Source organism: Nyctibius grandis, chromosome 32 (genome assembly GCF_013368605.1).
Source record: "Nyctibius grandis isolate bNycGra1 chromosome 32, bNycGra1.pri, whole genome shotgun sequence".
NCBI lineage: Eukaryota > Metazoa > Chordata > Aves > Nyctibiiformes > Nyctibiidae > Nyctibius > Nyctibius grandis.
The window spans coordinates 1,014,872-1,035,447 of NC_090689.1; the positions used below are offsets into that span (position 1 = coordinate 1,014,872).

The following is a 20,576-nucleotide window of genomic DNA, read 5'->3' on the forward strand; positions in this document are numbered from 1 at the left end:
TGATAGCTGGTGCTTCATCCTCTCTACCCTAAACACCAGAAAATGAAGGGATGTAACAGGTCACCTTTCAGCTTCACAACATGTGACATGGTGAGCTGCATATTAAAACTTTCTGATGTAAAAAATCATCCAGTGGATGGCATCATGCCCAGGCAGGGAAGGGACTATAAGTGAAGGGAGTGAACAGCACCTTGACCATGTTTGGTTCAGAAGCTATCAAAAGAGTATCACATTGCTCACTGCAGTCAGCTGACAATTGACTCCAACAGACGGTGGACTTTGGAAGAGGAAGGCCAAAGCTGTTCCATCTGAGGAGACATCGCAAGTACAAGAGGGATCATTTGAGTCTAGAAGGTTGAACCTAATTATTTGCTCAATAATCAGAAAAAAATTTTCTTCTTAATCCATCCCAGCTGTCTGAAAGTGGGAGGGAGAAGAATGGCTTCTTCCCACATACAAATACCCCACAGGGAAGACACGTCCTTGCCTGGGCCTTTCTGTGGGTAGCAGTCCAGTTAAAGACTATATTTTTCATACTTAAAAGCATTCAAGAACAGGAAGAGCCCAGCTCTCATCTTGCTTTTGATCGATGTGAAGCATTTCACACTTGTATTTTTTTTCCTTGAACATTAAGAAGCGTGTTTAGCTCCTTATTCTAGAGTTTCCTACTGCCCAATGTTCAAACATTGGCAGGAAATCAGGGGAAGGACACAAACAAGTCCAACTCGTTCACTCTTGTTTTCCAGGGTGAAGCACTGGGATAAGTAAACTAACATTCACCTGATACAATCTTGCAACTCATGGTGATAGGCTGGAAGGATTTTCCTGGTGACTCTGCAGGGCTTGGACTCTGACCTTGAGGCACTATTTTACAGCTAGCTGCAATGGGTTGAAAGGCTGAATTTCCATGAGAGCCAAAGGCAACTTTCTGTGTGGCTAACTTGGTGGGAGTCCGTTCTATCGAAGATGGCAAGGAATAAAACGTGGCATGTCTTTCGGTTTCAGCATTCCCAGGGAATCCTGATTAAAACAGGGAAAAGAAGAGAAATAGTTCTTAGGCTGAGACATCTAATTCCTTACTGTGCTTCTCTACACAAACAAAACTCAGGTACGACAAACACACTCTCGAAGGAAGGAAGGAAAAGCAACTGGTGGACAGCGCCGAACGGGGAGAAAGTGGGGTAGGGGGTTCCTCCTGCGCAAGCCTGTTGGATTTGTCTCTGAGCAGAAGAATAAAATGCTACTGTGCACAGCCTGTTCAGCTGTGGCAGGTGATCAGCCACTTCTTACACATTTTCTCGGATAACCCTTCCATTGACCAAAAGCTGCTGGCAGTTTCAGGTGTCCTGGGTTAAGGCTCCACAGGACTAAGGCTGGATCTCCTTCGTAAAGAATCTCACAGTGCATTTTTTGGAGTAAGAGCACAAGGAGACCACCTACTGCCTTTTGACCTGGGTTAAGGAATCCACCTTATCTGACGCAGAAGGAGATCCATTAACCTGGAGCTGACGAGAGAAGCCAACGCCTGTCAGTGTAAAAAAGAGGCAGGTTCACTTCCTTCCTGTTGGCTGTAGCAGTGCTCATCTAAAGGTGCTGCACATCTTCCTGTTTGAATAAAAGGCCTGTGCATTTAAAATATGGTTGCGTTTCTCCTTTTTTCGACCACAAGAAAACACCGCGTTTAAACAGTGGACATTCTTCTCGCTGAGCCAAGACACCACCCGTGGCATCACGGCACCTACCAGAAAGCACACCATGCAAGGCACCAGCTGAAAGCCATTCCTTGAACACAGGAGTGTCAGGATAAATCAAGAAAGGCATCAGACCATGTTGCATGTGACCCTATTTTGAAATATAAAGTTGCTGTTTCCAGCAAGTTTCTCACACTAAAATGTGCAAACCATAAAAGTCACCCTTGTTTCTCAGCCCAGTTAACCATGGTCTGTCATGTAAGCCTTGACACCATATATTTCAGAAAATAAAGCTAAATGCTAACAGAGGCACAGTTTTTCCTACTTCATGCAAACTAAAAACCCTAACAGTGTGCCCAAGAGGCCAGCACTACCTTGTTTCATGCAATTCAAATGATCCTAAGGCATCAGCTGCTGCCCCATTCCAACGGGCACTGCATTTCCTGATCTTACAGGGGCAGGTGAGAACGAGACCATGACATGCACAGATGCCATCCCTCAGACAAACATACACCACGGTTTTTTTACTCTCTATTTGCAACACCACAGTTATGTAGTCATTTTTGTTCCCCGCCCCCAGTCAACTCATCTTAGGCACCAATGTATGTAACAGAACACACCACTAGACCAACTGCTTGAATGTATACAGAGACCCTAAAACATTCAGAAACCTAAAAAACCCTCTGAAAACAGTCTGCCAAGAATAAAACTACAAGTGCTATTCAACAACCTTTTTTCCAACTGCATACGCTCCATATTCACTACGTTTAGCAAAACAGAGCCCACTCAACAAACTCCAGATTAAAAAAAACCAAACAAACTGAAGAAACAAACAAACGAGAACAACTTCTGAATTACATTTCAGAGTACACTGAGGAAATGACGATCCAGGGTGAGCAAGGAGCAGGTAGCACTGGCAACCTTTAAGGCACAAGAGTGATTAAGAGGAGGTATCCAGAAGAGCTGAAGTTCCAAGAACTCAATTTCACCAACACCCATCCGCTTTACCTTTGTCCACAGAAGCATCTGGGCTGGAGTCCCGCAACTGTTTAATTGGCGAAGAAGCTTTGACTGGTGCTGGGATACTCAGTGGCAGCGGTAAAGATGCAGGGACGTCAGAAAGGTCAGACTCTGAAGACTGGGAGAAGAGATACTCCTCGCCAAGGGAATGCCTATGTAGCTCCACATCCACTACCTTCCAGAAACAGGAGAAAGGATGACAATATTTGGTAGCTAGATAAGAATATCAAAAGTGAAAACAACTATGCCTTTTCTTTTTATTTTCATGTCTAGAAACATCTCCCTCTCCTCCTCTCACCTCTGCATAACATTTCCATTCATTTCAGGGAGACTTCCCAGAGGTTCAGCAGCACCTGACCTAAGACAAGTGTCTTCCAACATTTAACCCTCCCAGTAAAAGAGCATCTCTCTCAGTCCATGGGGAAATCTGAATAGCGAACTCTGGAAGGAATACAGAGTCCAGCTCCAAGCACCCCGGCTAAGGAAAGGACTGCACATCCCTTTAGGGACAGGCACAAAACTGCAGCTCCCCTTTTCTGCCTTTTTTGATAAGGCCTTGAGAAACCCACCACTTTATCTACTCTTTAATGTTCTTTAATCACAGTAGACATCTCACATGAATGTTTTCTCCACAGACTGAAAAGCTGAAGCAATGCAATTCCACTATAAAAATTTTCATTCATGACAGTACAACAAGGAGAAAATAATACAAGAAACCTTTAGAGATATAGCAAACTGAGTTATTAATTCATTTATTTAATTTTAAGAGTTCATTTTCCATGAACATACTGCATCCTGACAGACACAGAAACTTAGAAGTACTTAATATACCACAAAATTTCAGCAGGATAGTTGGGTGATCCCTTTAACTTAAATTCTTTATGTATAAGATCTGAAGCACATCAGAATTCAAATAAAGACATTTAGTACCAAAAGCTCCACAAAGAAATAAAAATTAAAACTGTAGTACAAGTTAAGTTCTTTATGAAAGAAGAGCTGGAAACAGTCCCCCCTGAACTCGAAAGGGGAAAAAAATGACTGCTGTCATGAATAGTGACAAGGTGTCATAGTCATTTCACTTAACAAGAGAGCAAAATCTACATTCCAGAAATTGTGAAGTCAAATGGGCCTGACTCTGTGCTTAGTCCTGTGTGTCTTTTTCTTTTTAAAGACCCTTAAGGGAATCAAAGTACAACATCCATCCCACGACCCGCTGACTCACCGTTTCTGCGCCAAGTGTCTGCAGGCCTGTGTAGGTCCTGTCCAACTGGGTAAAACAACACAATATATTTATATGAACCACAGCAATGCAATATATTAGCTAGAGTTTACAATACAATTTGTTTGAAAGGAGTTGAAACTATGGAAGTTGAGCAGCAGCACATGCAATATTTTGAGGCCACAGGGTCAGAAATCTGTGTGCTCTGTTAAGTACCCTCTCTTCTGCAAAAAAGCCAACCACAACCCAAAGCCCACACTAAAGTAGAACAGATAAAAAAAGCTGAAGGAAATGAGATTGTTGGGGAAATATTACTTCATTCTAAGAGGAGCCTTCCAGGAGTGTCCTTTTTTATTCTGGATGTCAATGTAAGGAAATAATAATGAGAAAAAACTTAGATTTAAACTGACCAGCACAAAGGTCAGTTTGCATATGTTTACACTATAATTTTTGATTAAAGAACCGTTCACACTGAGTATCAGCTGAGAAAGAGGCAGAAAATCCCAGAGGCATCTATTAAGATACCTATAGAGAGAAGCTGGGTTTGACAGGATGTGGTGCCCTGGAGCTCAGGGCCAGACAGGCTGCCAGCCACCGAGAAGGGCTCAGCTCACTCATACCACCTCACAGCAGCCACAGGCTCAGTACGCGAACAGTAAAGATTTGCTGATTTGAGTTCTTGTCTACCACAGCCTGGCTCAGTTTTTGCATGTAGGCAGGGCTCCCTTCGCTGTACAATGTCCATCATACTGTTACCAATTTCTCCTCAAGTTATATCTTTCCAGATATATTTTTATTTTACTCATCATCTGCACTAAATGTGCCTAAGTTCCAGGGGAACATTTCCAGCCTTCTCTACTGTCTATATTTGGGGTTGCGATGAGGTATTTACGTTAGCATGGAATTCATTAATACCAGCAGAGTTTAAATAAAACTAATCATGCTGCAAAAAGAAACAGGAAACTAAACCAGCTCAGGACTTAATTCCACTAACGCTAGGGACTAGTAATTAAAAGGAAAACAAGAGCAATGGCCTAGTTTTCCAGGACTGCTGCATACTATAAATCCTACCGAGTGTCGCAGGATGGGTGAATGAGTTGAAAAAGAAGGCTCTCTCCAGAAGGAACAAGGAACAAATGGGGAATCTCAGCCTCTCCCTGCTCACTCTAACAACAGATACGTGCAAGTACTGAAGGAACAGAACACATCTAGCAATCACTTCACCAACACAAAGACAGCCCTGCAGCACCCTGTCAAGTTAAAGCCAGTGAGAGCACAATAAAAATCTCAAACTGTAGGGAAATGACAGGTAAACGCTTTGCTGCTCTGAGCAGAATCAGTTCCAGCTTCTGCAAGGCCGGGTTCCTTGGCTACCACATCGACTCCAACATAGCCAAGGTAAGAGGCTTTCCTGGATCTTTTTTGATTCTCCAGCTCAACTATTCATCTGCAAATAACCAGCAGGACATACACACAACAGAGACAGGCAGAAGGACACGCACAAGCAGAGCCTCTTCTAGATTATGCAGGAGAGCTCATTTAATTGCCTTTCTCTCGAATATTTTGTTCAAATACCTTCAAATTGTGTATGATATCAATCCTCTTGTTCTGGCTATCCTTGAAGTGTATCTGGACTCTCACAGGAAATTCTCCCCAGCCTCTCCTGGTCAGGTGAAACGGAGGTTCTCTGGAAGTAAATGATGATTCACATTTTGGATGCAGAAGTGGCACAGCTTTCACCTACCTCTTTTTCAGAAAGCCAAAGACTGCTTTTCTAGCCGACAACTAAAGCTATCTTCAGGCCTGCTATTCACCACAGAGAGATACAACCACAGAAATGAGAATTTTATGGCTCTGGATAGCTGAAAACATACTTTTATTTTGCACAAGGGGACAGGGAAGAAATGGTAAAACACTGTTGGATGAGAGAACATGGGAAACAAGCATCTTTTTTTTTTTTAAAAAAAAAGGCTGCGTAACGCCAAATGAAAAATACTTGTTTCAAAAAACCCCAAGCCAGCTCCTAGGACACAGCTGCAAGGCGAGTTTTCAATGCAGCATTTTGCAATCAGTTTCTGCTATTCCCTGTCTAGCAGCAAGAAGGCACACGCTTCATGTAACGCCAAGAGAACAACATACAGACAACAAGGAAAAGCTAACTCAACCACTGCCATTCTCCGAGCTGAAAAAGAAGGGTGTATTTATCTCTAACATTTACCGTTACTTTGTTTGTATTTCAGCTTGTTGTTATTGTAAATCCCAAATGTAGTTTTCCAACAAAACAAAGAGCAAGAGGTTTAAAGGCTATTTTTAGTCTGGAACATTAATGTGCACTACAATGACTGGGACTGTGCGACAAGAAATCAATTAACCAGATGGGATTAAAACCAAAGACAAACAGCATTGACATCAGATACTGGAAACTGAGAAAGGCACAAAAAGACAGCAGTCAAGTGTAATTTAGTATGTTATACAAGAAATAGAAAGGAGTTGGCTTTCGTCCTGCTCAGGGCTGCCTTCTCAGAAGCATTACTGAGCCATACCAACACTTCTTAGCTCAGATAAAGTCTTGCTGGAGTTGCCCTTCAATAGTTTTATTTTGCCAGAATTAATTTGCCATTCTGTACCTAGGCAGCTGAACGCCTGAAGGAGAAAGAATGAAAGACTGACAGGGCACTTCCCTGCAGCAGTCAACAGAGAACCAACCCTGCTCATCTCATTAGGGTCACAGCTTTGAATACAGGTCTGGGAGAGGACAGAGAAACTGCCCTGTTTCTGTAGCACCCACACCATCACACTGTCGGAAATTCCTTGAAGCATGAAGCCAACGCCACTGATCTCACTACAGTGGAGAAATATTTGGGAGACGGATACAATTTCTTGCCTAAACACACATGTATCTTTAAAACCATGGGCAAAACAGCTTTCTGAGACTGCTCTTTCTTTTCCACACTGGAACGGATGGGAAGTAGAAAACACTTCTTGTAGCAACAGCAGTCTAACCTGCGCAGCATACAGTGTAACACATACAGGGGATGCACAAACTCATATGAATAACATTAAATGCAACAACTGAATACCTTTTCCTCAGTAGGAAATTCAAAAAAAAAAACTTGCTTGGCACATTTGCTACATAAAAACTGATTTATTTTAATATTATTTTGGAGCAAATCGAGGTTAAAGACAGACACGGAATACTAAATCAGGAAAAGAAGTCGCTAACTTTCTAAGAAACTTGGCACTGTAAGCCTGGCAAGCACAAAGACTGGAACAGTGACTGCAATAATTCCTTATTACCTCACTTCTACCAGGTCATTGGGTTTATAACTGGGATGGAGGAAGAACCAAACTTTCTTGACAAAATGATTTATGCTGGGTTCTCTCCGCGAGCCTCGGACATACACCATCCATTTATGGGTCGACTGATCATTTTCTTCTCTCTTGTCAGGGGGAATGTACCTGGCAAAGAAATTAAAAAACAAACAGAAGATAAAAATCCCAAATAGATAAATACCACAAAAAGTATTTCAGAAAACATAAGGCAAAAAAATTGGGGATGGTAAAATGCCTATGTGAACCTCGCCCCCTGTACAGTTCTGCTTGTTATTCCTTACTCTGACAGCTCATCCAGAAACAGGTACAGGTCCCATTATCTCCTCCATGCTTCTACCACATTTCCTATTTTAGTGCACAACTGTCATATGAAATTCATCCATTTAAACATTTGGCATTTAATTAGGAAGACTTTTTTTTAACATTCTATCACTGTCAAATCCCTTTCCCCATCTTATTCTGAGATATCAGGAAGCAAAACTGCAACAGAACACAACATCAGCAACTCTGCTACCGTAAATACAAAAAATAACAATTCTTCTTACAAATGTTTAAGAAACTTCATAGTCAATACTTGGTTCCAGGTCCAGGCTTAGGTAGATTTTCAAGACGCAATTCTAACACCATAAGTCTCAGCAAATGTTTGCTACTTTCTATGCAAGAGGAAAAGACTGACCTGAGTAGTGTGAGGGTGGAGAGTTAAAACCTGGACTTGTCCATAGCTTCCTAAAACGAATGCCTGCCTTCACTAATTTCCTCAAAGTTCAAAAGTTATGTATATATACCTGTCTTAAATTTTTTGGGTAAAAAAAAATGTAAATAAAAACTGTATAAATTAATTTCTTCACACTATGCTGGACTTTCACAATTTTCCTCATTTTGGTGGTTTGGTTTTGGTTTTTTATGTTGTTTAAAAAAACCAGTTTGTCCCTGTGGACACACTGTATTACCCATTAGGATAACTTGATTTTCTAAATTTTAATGGAAAAACTTGGGATTTCTAACTGGTCAGGAAAAGGCTGAAAGACTCCCCTTGAGAGAAACAGATCTTAAAACCTCTATATATGTAAAAAAAAAAATATATAAGTATATACGTAAAAAAAAATAAAGCAGGTACTAAACCACCTGTTCCTCCCACAAAAAAAACTCATGCAGACACTCGAGGAGGGCAGCCTTGAGTACAGTGATTATTCAAGGGCAATACCTCACATTGTGACAGCCTACCAATTTTATTTGTCTCCTAACTTTAACCTCTTATTCCATTTAATCCTGAAATAAAGGACCATCCCTCAGACTCTGGATACTAACTTGGAGACGTTGCCAACCACAATTGTTTTCTTCACATAAAGCCGTGAAGTTTCATCATTTGACAGTCCGGCATTTCGTTGTCCTGGTTTTTGAGCGCTCGAAACACCCGAACTGTCCTGAGGGTAGGGGAAGAAAAAAAAAAGGCAAACAGAAAACCAAACATTCCTCTTAAACATCATTTTGTTTGGTGCTAGAAAAGTAAGGTGGTGTTAAAAAAAGTAAACCTGCATAGTTAAATGAGACACCAACAATGAATCATCCCTAAAAATACTTAAATTGCTATCTAGGCACGCTTAAGCCCTCAGGCATGCAACAATGCTACACTACCTAGCCAAGTGCACACTGCATGGCTTAACTGAGCACATGTTATGTGACATACCATGGGTCTGAGACATGATTTCCACCTGGGTTTCAAAAGTGCTGCCACTGCCTACCTGAAAAAAAAAAAAATCAAGCACTGCTAGAGTGGCATCATGTCGGTCACTAAACAGAAACAAAGCTAAATCTCCCACAAATGGCTTCTGAAAATCTAAATCTTTCTCACTCCCAGCCTCTGCTGCTTTGAGGGACTTCAGCGTTGCTTCATGGCGAAGAATCGAGGCTGGGTTCGAGACAAGAATTCAGCTCCAACTCAACTGGGAGAGCAGTCAGCCATACCACACCACTGACATCTAGACAAGCCTACAAATCCACTGCAATACTTGGGCATAATAAATCAGTCTAAACACCCTCACAACAACCTCAGCTATTAAGCTGTGGCTGAGACTCCCTGGCAAAACGATGACGTGACCACCCACAACGCCAACACAGGCTGCACTGTCGCTTGCACAGTGAGAGGCTTTTCTGTGACTCTGTTGGATAAAGTGGCCATCCAGAGAACAAGGGACTGCCATCCTCTCATGAACAACAGAGTTGGTGCTGCAGCTTCCTGGAGCATACTCCACTGAGCACTGCTCAGACGAGGGTCAGCGTGGGGAGCAGTGGACTCACTAGGAACCCCTACACCTCCTCTGTTAAGTCAGTAATGCCCCAAACTGGAGCAAGGAGCCACAGATGGCAGGGATGGCTCCTGCTCCTCATTACTCCCTCAGCCACCTCTGGGCCACGGGCTGTGTTGGTCAAAGATGTACCAACATGCTACACCCAAGCAATACAACTGCTCCATCCATGCCCCCAGTGCAGGAACAAGTTATGGTGGTCTGGTGCTTTATGATATAGGTGGGTCCACATTACATATTTTATATCTGCCTTCTGCTATGGACCCTAGGCAGGGTTTCAGCAAACTGCAGCCCTGTTATCAAGGCTGTCACGCTGCTCAGACAGCAGGCAGACTCATTGCTCTTTCTGCCACATATTATTGCAACTTGTTCAGCTGCAGAACGCAGTCATATGCAATGAGATATACTCACCCCTGGTTTGGGTTAGAGGCTGTACGTCTCTGGCAGGCCTGATAGCTTAAAGGTACTGAAAGGGAACTGAAGAGTTTCATCTCACCTACTAAGGCACATTTCACCTGCAGCCAGTGAGAGAACCTGTCTGGTGGAGCTAATCACAGCTGACAAGTGAAGCATTTCTGTAGCTGCACAGTGAGCCATAAAGGGACTGGATCCAGGTCAAAAATAACCCAAAAAAAGTATGGGGGAACAATGAAAGAAGGTATTTTTAACCTGGGTCAGTCTGGCTCAGTTAAGCAAACAGTGATATTAGCACAAGAGCAAGCAGTGCCAACAAGAGGAAAAAAAACTCCAACTCTGCACCCAGGCTCTACCGGCTCATGCTCCCAGGGTGAGCTAATCCACCGGTGTCACTGTGTTTTCACCACAGGCTGCTGAGGAGGCCAAACCCCAAACTCCAGTGGTTGAACCACTCTAAGCAATGCAGTCCCCATGGGCATCCAGGGCCAGGCAGCAGCACCACTTCTTAAAAACACTGCCGGGAATGACACATCTTGCTTTTCTCTCCGGGCTCTGCCCTTCCTGACCTGACCTCCATCTGCCCAGCAAAACCCTTTGCTCAACCTGTGAAACATCTCCTTCCCCAGGGGCTACCAACCGAGACAGTGGCAGATAGCTGTGCTAACACGAACGCTACCACCGCTGCCTGGCTGACCTCTCTGTTGGGCAAGACTGAGTTAAGAGGAGTTACCCAAGTTACATACACTTCAGTTAGCCTTACAGCAAAGCCAGGCTGAAAGTGGGAGCAAACGGTGGGAGAGGGTAAGAAACAGATCTTCAGCGAGGTGTGTGAAAACATGAAGAGCTCCTGGTGCCAGCACCGAGTCCAGACAGAGCACACACCTTCAGCAACTTGACCACCACTCGAATTTTACTTTACCCGGCCAGTATTTCTGCTCTGTCTCTGGTCCAGGCTGTTTGCCAGCCGCTCATCTGCATCCAGGTTGCCATTGTCTTTGTCCAGGAGAAAGTCATTGTGCTGAGAGAGCGAGTCGCTCTCGGAGTGGTTGGCAGATGGAGTGTCTGAGCCCTGGTTAGCTGGAGACGACGATCTAGAGGGCGATTCCAAGAATTTCTTGATTGAAGGGTGATTAAGAATTGTCGCATCACAGGACTTGGTCCCCTGCAACAAAAAGGTCAGGCACACCTGGTCACTATTTCCCTGTAGCCCAGATGAAAACAAAGCTACACCAGAGGAGAAAAAGTCAATGTATGAAGAGAGAGCAAATATTTAATCAGCTGCCCTGCAGGAAAAACATATGCTGCAGAAGATAAAAGCTTAAAACAGTTCTACAGAAAGAGGACCCCAAATTGAACCTGTTCCTTTAGACCATTTGATCTCAGAAACCCAGCTGGTTTTAGAAAGGAGGACTGCAGCCTACTCAAATACCTATAATGTCCCTTTGAAAATAACATCTGACACCTACGGCCTTTTACCATACACAGAAAGGCCACAGCTGCCCGATTCTTGCAGGCAAGCAGGGGTACACAAACGCATCAGGCTCCTCAGTTTTGATGCTGCCTGGCAGTCTTGTCAATGCCCATGAGGCAAGCTACACATATTAGCACGCTGCCTGCTCCCAAAGCTTAGAGGAGGATAAAGAATAATGTGCTTAGGCATGCTTGCAAATTTTCCTCAAAATGGACATCTTAGAGCTAATCTGAGATCCTCCTAAACCTGCAAGGGGGAGGACTGGGTGGAGGATTGTTTAAATCTCTTGTTTTTTTCATTACTGTGACAAAGGACCTTTTTTTTTTTTTTTCTTCTCCTGCACTAGCTTTTGCCCTCAGAGGTAGCAAGGAAAACACCCATCGCTCAAAGCAAGTGTCCCTTCTCCTCCCAGCCACCAGTCCTCCCTGCCACCTTGGTCTGATGATGAATCCAGGCAGCAGAAACACCCCTCTGCCAGCAGCAGAGCTCTGACAGACAGGCTCACTCAGCCCCTGAAGCCACAGAATATCACTAGAGTGGCACTGACAGCTCTTCTTGCAGGCAGAACCAGCTGAAAGAGGGTTTCCTTCTTCCCTGCCCGAACCACCTGGATCAGCCAGGCTGGCACAATTATTCATGGGGAGGTGGCAGGTCACAAAGAAAAACAAATCAAGAAACTGATTTGGGATTTGGTTGGTTGGTTGGTTGTTTTGTTTTTTTTTTTTCCTTTGCAGCGTTATTTTTAATCCATGTAAATTCCCTGGTCCACAATTCTGCCAACACAATGGAGGGGGTGGCATGGGGACAGACACCAGCACCACTATGGAGCAGCAGAACTGCCCCCGAGGGGTGGCAGCAGGAGTGGAGTTAAACGCTGTCCCACCTTGGACTTTAAAAGTTCATTTGAGAGCTTTCTTTCCAATTGTCCATTAGGTACATGAACAAAGCAATTACCAACTCTCAATTACCTTACTTAAGACACTTATATCCATATATCCAACAGCGGGGACACACGCACATGACCAAAAAGCCTTTTTTACCTCTAGTCAAGTAATGTGACCTTGTCCACTAATCTGTGGGAAAACGTAATAAACTGTGACCATACGGAATCATAAGCCTCAAAACCCAGCAGCCCTGGGTTGAAGAACTGCTTATATTTATGAGAACGGGTTAGGAATTTGCAAATCATCTTCCTCGAAGTTCTGAATTAAACTACAAAGACTCCAGTTCTATCAGAAGCAGAAAAGACAATCATTCACTGCCGAGTCAAACATACATTGACCACACATTAAAAACAGACAACACAGAAAACTGAAACCAGTAACAATTTCAAAGTAAAAAGAGAACTGACTTAGCCTGCATGCAAATCAAGACTTTTAGAAAAAATTAAAAGTGCAATCAAAGATACAGCTACACTAGCCATAAGCTCATAAAAACTACAGGAAAACTAAACAAAGCAAGGATGCACCAGTGAGTTTTGTGAATACTTTGAAACAATTACCAAAGTTGTTATTTCTGGCACATCTGAAAATCAGCAAGGGAAAAACAAACACTCTGCATGGCACAAGTAGTAAAGAACAGGGGACAGTACAACTCTTGCTGACACGTGATGACACTGGATAAAAGCACTTTCAAAGATCAGAACCTACCTCACGTTCTTCAGCCGCCTACACAAAAATCAAGTGGGAAGAAGGAACTCCAAGCCTCCCAATACTACCATAACCTTTTTCAACTCCAGTTGCTCAACTCAAGTTCAGTGAGGGAAAAACAAGCTGGTCCTTTTTGGTTTTACCCCACTCCAAGTCTTCTGGAAATCACAACAGGAAAACCAGGAGTAGCTGTGCGAGCCATGGCTTGGAAGAGAAATTCTCACGGGACTAGAGTAAGACCCAGGTTTGCAGCACCCATCCACAGCTTCCAAAAATCAGCTCAGACCTTTACTAGAGATTACATCAACTCCCTGAACTGAATAGATGGTAACTAAAGGTATGTAACTACCTACACTGGTAGCAAACTACATTCAATCAGGTGTCTGCATGAGTCATGAACACCCTGCAATTACCAGCCCATTAAGGACAGAGTGCTCAGAACTGGGGTTTAACTAATAGGGTTTGGGGTTTTTTTTTAATGTCCTTGTGAATTTTTAATCTCTCTGTGATATCTCCTTGATTTACCTCCTGCTTTACTGCTGTCATCAGTCTGTTTACCAAACCATTAACAGACTGGCTGCCAGGGTAAAGGGAGGATGGTTTCATGGCACTGCCTGAGCCTCAAGAAATCTTTATTTTTACTTTTTTTTTTTTCCTGAGAAGTTCCAAGACACATCTGCTTCCACTCTCCTCCTGTGAAATGTGAAAACATGTTCCCCACTTTTCAGGGCTTTGCAAGGACAAACTGTGCAGTGTGTGAAAAACCAAGGTGCTCTCATGCAAGAACTGACAAAAAAAAACGCAGAGCATTTCAGAAACCAGAAATAAGGGCTGCTGAACGACTTCTCAACCACTCCTTGAAGAGTTGTCTTTGCCAAGTACCTGAGGCCCAGCTGGCGATGCACAGGTCTCCCCTCCCAGTTCGTATTCCAGCATTTCTGAAAATCCCATCTCAAAACCACACATGAGCTGAATAGCCAGTGAACTACACATCTGCCTTTGCAAATATCCCCTAAAGTCTTATTATTCTCAAAGAAATTTTTACCTCTCCAGCTTTAAGGAGACCAGCAGATGCGTAATAGTTGGCCACGATACAGGCACGCAGCTTATCCATCATCCTTCTTGCTTCAATCAGGCGCTATGAAAAGAAGAGGTAACATATAGTAAGAGACAACCACTGCAACAATCCCCCCAAACCCTGATACACCGGGATCTTACATATTTTTAAGAGCAAAACCTTTATACCTGATCTATAACTTCAATTTCATGTTCTTTACTCTTCATTTCAACGGCAAACTGTTCCTTTATAATTGTCTCAATCTTCTGCACAGTAACATCTCGAGCTGTACAAGGCCACACACGGAAAATAAAGAAGGAAGTATTTATATTTCTATTTTTGAGGCTCTATTTGAAAACATAAAGATCAGAAATCACTATGGAGTGAGAAGTGAAGGGATAAAAAGTTCAGCACACACACAAAAAAAAGGGAAGGATCATTTTTCTGCAAAATAAAGTAATTTGTCTTAACAAAAAACACATATATCTTTAAAAGCTGGCTTATGTCGAAAGCTCTTTTTTCCTTTTTAAGTCTGAGATGACAAATAACAGAAGATGGGAAGAACAGGACCAGTTTGTTTACTTCTGTTTCAGTAAAGCTGTAAACAGTACAAGGAAAACTCAAATGTGCTGCAGCCAAGTGCAGTTACCGCTCCGACTGCGCAGGAGTATGCTGGAACACTACCTACATTCTTCTCCTCTCTTTGGCCTGATTCACATCCAGGAAATTTACACCACATCATGCAGCAATAATAAGGCAAACTAATGCTTTACATGTTCAGCACTGGCACGAAGTGCAGCCTGCTCTGGAGTGCCTACAAGCCTTTTATTACCCACAAAGGAAACTACATTATCGAAAGCTGGTCTAGCTCTTACAAAATCCTCTTCCAGAACAGCAGTCAAAAAATTTTAGCCTTTCAGTACTTTACTGACCTTGGTGGAAAGCATGTAGTTTAGTATTTCAAACTGTGCAAATACCTTACGGCAAATTAGCAGCTAAGAACTAAATTGGAATCTTATTGTGTTTTTCTGGAACACGTATAAACGTAGGAAGAACAATTCTCTTTGCTCTACACCTACTGTAGACTTTAATATTGCCCTTCCTTAAGTCACCTCCATTACATCAAGGGGGTTCAAACAACATCTGTTTTTATCAAGTTCTAAGCAAGAACTTGGAAAAGCAGAAATTGTGCTTCTAGAAGAAAGTCTGGAAGAGGTCCTCCAGTCCGCCTCAGAAGGACAGTGACCCCACTGCAAAGCAGATCAGAGAAACAGCCTGGGTTCCTCTGAAAAAAAATCTCACGTTGTTTCTACATGGAACAGGAGGCAACAACACCAAGACTTTATTTCGAGCTTCGGAGGAAGCATTTGTTTTACTAAAGGGTACATATCTGTTTGAAGAGGCTTCTAATACCCCAATAGAAAGAGGAAGGAAATCAAAAGCAAGCCAAAACTTTGCTGGTATGTTCCAGCTAGCACACATAATTTCACTGTCTGATCAGGTACCTACAACAGGAGTAAGGTAACTGATGCTTCTATATGCAAAAGGGATATCCTAAATACTTTTACTTATGTCCAGATACCCGTGTATATATATATTCTAGGACCAGAAATAGTACAAGCCTACATTAAAATAGAATTATGGTTGAATCTGTATGAGTAATGCAAAATTAAAACCCGGAGGGATATAATTTTCCTCCAGCCATGAACACCAAGCCTAAGAAATTCACATGTAAGGCTACCCTTAAAATAAACCTAAATAGATTAAGGTATGAGATGTACAGTTTGGACGGGGACAACGGCACCTCTTCCCAAGACTGATGCCATGCAACACAGCATTATGACAATTAAGGCACTTTAGGATTTGTGGTTATATTGCAGAGGCTTTTAAGAACACTTTACATTCATATTTTTCCCAGCTTAGGGTCAACCCCAGTCCCTAATTAAGATCATGTCAGTGAAATTTGTATACTTAAGAAATTCTTGTATCGAAAGTTGGAGGTCTTCCATGAGAGGAAGAAAGAAACCAATTTGGAGGAATCACCTGAACAGAAAGTTCACTTTGGCAAGGACAGTTTTCCAAGGTGCTGAGACTTTGCCTGCTAATTATTAAAAACTTCTGAAAAATTGCTTCAGAAGTGGATTAAAACCCCATCTGCAGTCCCTGGGACACTCTACCACAGAGGGTGGTGACTTCTGGCAGCCAGGCAGGGCAGGCAGCTGGGAGTGGTGACGCTCTTCTGCCATGGCCAGCTCCAGCACAGCTCCACTGTCAGGGCCCCTAACCGCCATGGCAGACAGGACCTGACCAGCAACACTTTCAACCCTGAGTTCAGCCTCCTCCGCCTTGTCCAGCTGTTCACCATCCTCCAAAACATCACCCACAAAGCCGTCATCTGTTCCTCTCCAACTGGCAGCTCCGGCATCCTGCTCTGTTCCTGGATACTCTTCAGATCCCACAGACAGCTTCGGTTTTCTCACCTCCCTGTTCGTCAGCTCCTCCCATCACGATCCTCTCACTAGCTGTGCAATGCCAAAAATCATGAGCCTACTCCCTGTCCCAGGGGCAAGAAGCTCTACTCTTATTGGCCCAGAGACGACTGCAACCTGTCCCAGGCACCCTGCCAACAGGCTGGTTCCCAAAGCAAGCGTATCTGAGCGTGCCAAATGCAAACCTACTCATCCAGCGACTGTCTCCACTACACTTCTTTATCCACCTTTCCTTCAGTCGGGTAGCTGCTCCTCCTCCTCCCTTGCATCTTTCAAAGCCCTTTCCTTCCCTCTCCCTAACTTATCCCTTCTACACTGCTCCATGACACTTTATCTGCCTACTCTTGCAAACATTTGTCATCTTCCAAGAGCCAGTCTACCTACCGCAGGGGTGTGGATTTCTCTTACCCCTACCACAGGGTCATGGATTTCTCCCCCGGGCCTCCCCCATGCTGTACTGCGACCTGTATCCCCCAAAACGTAAACAAACTGCCAATCTTTCTGGAAGCAAACTTCAAATGCAAAACAGATGCACAGTTTGGAGCACATCTCAGCATGGGTAACTGCTGGGAAAATGCACTGGCAAATGCTTCAGCAAGCAACAGGAACCAAAGCACACGGCTGGGGCCCTGGAGAGCTTGTGCTCTGGCTGCTATCATGCACCAAAGTCTGCATCCTCACGCTTCACTGACGGTTCAGCTAGCAGGTAGGAATGGCTCCGTGTACGTAAATCACATCTTCATTTGACTGCAGAGAGGTATCACTAGCTCCCTTGCTCAATTTCTGCCCTTTGACCCCTTAGCTCCTACCCCAGTCCCTTCCTGACCCGTTTGCAGACAGCATGTGCATCCACAACATTGCTAATTCTACCCGGGAGATCCCTCCAAGTTCAGACAGCTCCTACCTGACTGTTCGGCTGCTTTGTGACGCTTGCTGGGATGCGTGATGGTGATCTCCTCATAGTCGGGGTCCTTCTCTGCGATCACTCTCTTGATCCCAGACATGTTCTCTCCACTACTCCACTGAGAGGAAAAATAAACGCATTAACGTCCCACACGGCGACCTGCTGGGCAGCCTTCGACCTCTCCCCGTGGGGAGGCCTGTGGTGCACCTCCCGAAGGAGCTGGGACACCTTCTTCCCCAGTTGCTACAGATTAACCCAGAGCAGCAATGCTCGGAGCCGGTCCCGTTCTGCACAGTCCAGGAGCTTCAGCCCCGAAGCTCACCACAGCCCGTGTGCGTACGGCCACGGCGGTGCCGCAATGGCCGACCACTGCCTGGGGAAGCAGAGAGACCCCCGCGCCCCGCTGCCAGCGAGCTCTGCGCGGGGCTCCCAGAGGCGCCCGGCTGCGGCCTGGTGGGTGCCCTCAGGAGAGCCGGCTCTCCCCAGCACAGGCACCGCCGCGCTCGGACGGGGGAACGTGTGGCACCGCCGACCCGGGAGCCCCAACGACCCGCACCCCAAGTACGCGGGGGCACACCGAGGCACTGCTCTCACCCGCAGGGCCGGGCGCGCATCGGTGCCTCAGCGCTGACCCGAGGTTCGACCCGAACCGCGGCCCTTCCCGTGGGAAGGGGCAGCGCGCCCCCACCGCCCCGCTGAGCAGGGAGGCCCCGGGCGCTGCGCGGCCCGCCGCCACCCACCCCCGCCTTCCCGCCGCCGCGGGGCAGCACCCGGAGGCGTGAGGTGAAGCCGAGGCTTCCGGCCGGACCCGGGTGGTGCCGGTGGCGGCGCCGGTGGCCGCCCCGAGGGCGGGGCAGTGCCCGCGCGGCCGGGCCCACGTGCGCGGCCGCCGCCGCCGCCGCTCCCCTCCCCCCGCCCGCGCACACAAAGCCGCGGCCGCGCGCTCCTCCCCCTCCCCCGCCCGCCCCGCCGCTCACCCGCGCGCCGCCGCGCGCCGCCCGGCCCCGCCGCCGCCTGCACCGGCCGCCCCCGCCCGCCGCCCCGGGGCGCTCAGCGCCGGCCCCCGCCGCCCCGTCCCGCCGCCGTCGCCAGCAGCGCCGCCGCCGCCATGAGCGCAGGGCCGTGCGCCGGGCTGCCCGTCAGCGGCTGGGGCGGGGCCCGCGCAGGCGGACAGCGGCGAAGGGGCGGGGCGGGACTGACGGCCGTCCCGGGGGGCCCCGCACCTGCAGCCGCGGGCAGGTGCTGCCTCGGCGGGGGGCGGAGGGCGGGCCCGCAGCCGCCAGCCCCGCGGCAGGGCCCCGAGGGGAGGAGGAGCGGGGGAGCGGGAAGGTCCCTCAGGCGAAGGCGGCCGAACCGGGGTCGCTGCTGCGGTGGAGGCCCGACCGCGCCTCTCCCGGCGCTGGGCGCGGAGGTAACGGGCGGTTTGCGGGCAGTAATTTACCCTCAACACCAGGGAAAAAGGGAGATCAGCGACGCTGTGATGTGTCAGCTTAGATATATTGACGTTTTGGCCTAATCCTGACTTACTGCGTGAAACAACCTTATTTGAATAAATAATAAAATTTGAGGAAGACATTTTAATACAGAAGATGTTCACTGAAAGGGTGATAATTAGCAAAAAATAACAAACCCAAGAAATGAGGCATGGGCTGACTGAGCTGCACGATACCAACAGCCCAACGAGTGCACGGGAGCACCGAGTCGCCTCATGACTGGGATGGGACGGGATGGGACGGGATGGGACGGGATGGGATGGGATGGGATGGGATGGCGGCCCCAGCCACACAAGGTCCACCAAAGGGAGGTTTTGCCCTTATTTCACTGAAGACAGGCTTCAAAAAAATCTCGTGCCATACTTACTACTCACCGTATTTCATAGTCTCTCAAATCAGAGCTAAAATTGTCCAAATTAGTGTAGTTAATACCACAGTTTGTGCTGGGTTTTGGCCAGGCTGCAATACCTCTGTCAGGCAAATAGTGCTTTGGTCTGTGGTAGTCTCATGGCTCATGCAGTGAGCTGCTAACCAGCATAAATTAATGTCCTGCTCATACATGTATTTGCAAACTTATTTATGAGGCCACCAATTAGCAAGCATATGCCTAACGTTCAAGGCTTAGCCCTTAAAGTCCTCTTTTTTTTTTTATTTCAGGACCACTACTACAGCAGCTTTCTGCCTTATTAGCAAGCAACAAACATAAACTATGGCAAATCGATGGAGGCTGTTTTTATACTCAAATTTGTATCATGCTCATCAGAAAAAGTATGTATATAGTGTAGTTCAATTTTATTTTCTTCTTTTTTCCTGCCTAATGGAAAGAGGAAGAAGCAGCTGTTGTTAAAATATTGCTGCCAGTTGACTATGTTTAAGACTTCAAGTATCTTAAGATGGGCTTCCAGCCCTCGAAAATATTTCCATTGCCTTGCAGTCTGTGGATTCCCTTTCAGGCAATGTTACTTCTTTCAGGAAAGTAAACTGCAAGCATTGAACTTGGTCATAACTTACTTTGGCACCACAGCAAGAGCCACTTGGCTGCTGTAAACGAGCCTGGCCACGCCGTAGAACTGCAGCAGATGCTGTTGGCTTGCCAAGTTTTATTTCGTGCTAGAAGGTATTGGCAAACCACGATGTATCTCAATAGCACAACATACGGACTCACCTCTGTGGGGGCAGGTTCAAAACTGCTGAAACTAGTACAGCTGCTTCAGTTTTCTGCATCTCAAAGCTGCAGAAAAAAACATGACACATGCAGCAGTATCATCATGTCCATTTAAGTAAGTTATATTAAATGCAGAATGTCTGGCTCCATTTCTACAAAGAGCTTCTCTTTCCTTATTTCTCTGTGTCAGACAGACATAGAGTATGTTGAGTATCAGGGCCCCAGTGCTTTAGGCTTTATTTTGGTATATCCAGAACACCCCACATCTGAATACACTGCACAGGGAACAGACTTGTGAGACAGATTAGATCTCAGGGGGCCACAGCTATGGAAGCTGTATTTGATCGCCACAATATCTAAAA

At 45.7% G+C, this 20,576-nt stretch overlaps 1 protein-coding gene across 7 annotated transcripts in view; it reads right to left on the reverse strand.

Annotated features, from left to right (window-relative positions):
• YEATS2 (YEATS domain containing 2) overlaps window positions 1-18,567 on the reverse strand; it is a 49,648-nt gene extending 31,081 nt beyond the window's left edge. For 5 of the 7 annotated variants that reach the window (XR_011049894.1, XM_068421128.1, XM_068421126.1 and 2 more), the window contains exons 1-11: window positions 18,534-18,567; window positions 17,557-17,674; window positions 14,352-14,449; window positions 14,152-14,244; window positions 10,906-11,148; window positions 8,572-8,687; window positions 7,228-7,389; window positions 5,506-5,617; window positions 3,934-3,978; window positions 2,700-2,886; window positions 781-1,020 (exon numbers count right to left, since the gene is read on the reverse strand). Coding sequence is in view for 6 of the 7 variants with exons in the window: in XM_068421128.1 (XP_068277229.1) it covers window positions 781-1,020; window positions 2,700-2,886; window positions 3,934-3,978; window positions 5,506-5,617; window positions 7,228-7,389; window positions 8,572-8,687; window positions 10,906-11,148; window positions 14,152-14,244; window positions 14,352-14,449; window positions 17,557-17,656 (1,396 nt within the window). In the remaining variant the exon portion in view is untranslated. Of the gene's footprint in view, window positions 1-780; window positions 1,021-2,699; window positions 2,887-3,933; window positions 3,979-5,505; window positions 5,618-7,227; window positions 7,390-8,571; window positions 8,688-8,950; window positions 9,006-10,905; window positions 11,149-14,151; window positions 14,245-14,351; window positions 14,450-17,556; window positions 17,675-18,533 lie in introns of those variants that run through there. The other 2 variants (XM_068421129.1, XM_068421130.1) reach the window with 2 other exon arrangements.
• Window positions 18,568-20,576: the final 2,009 nt, after the last annotated feature.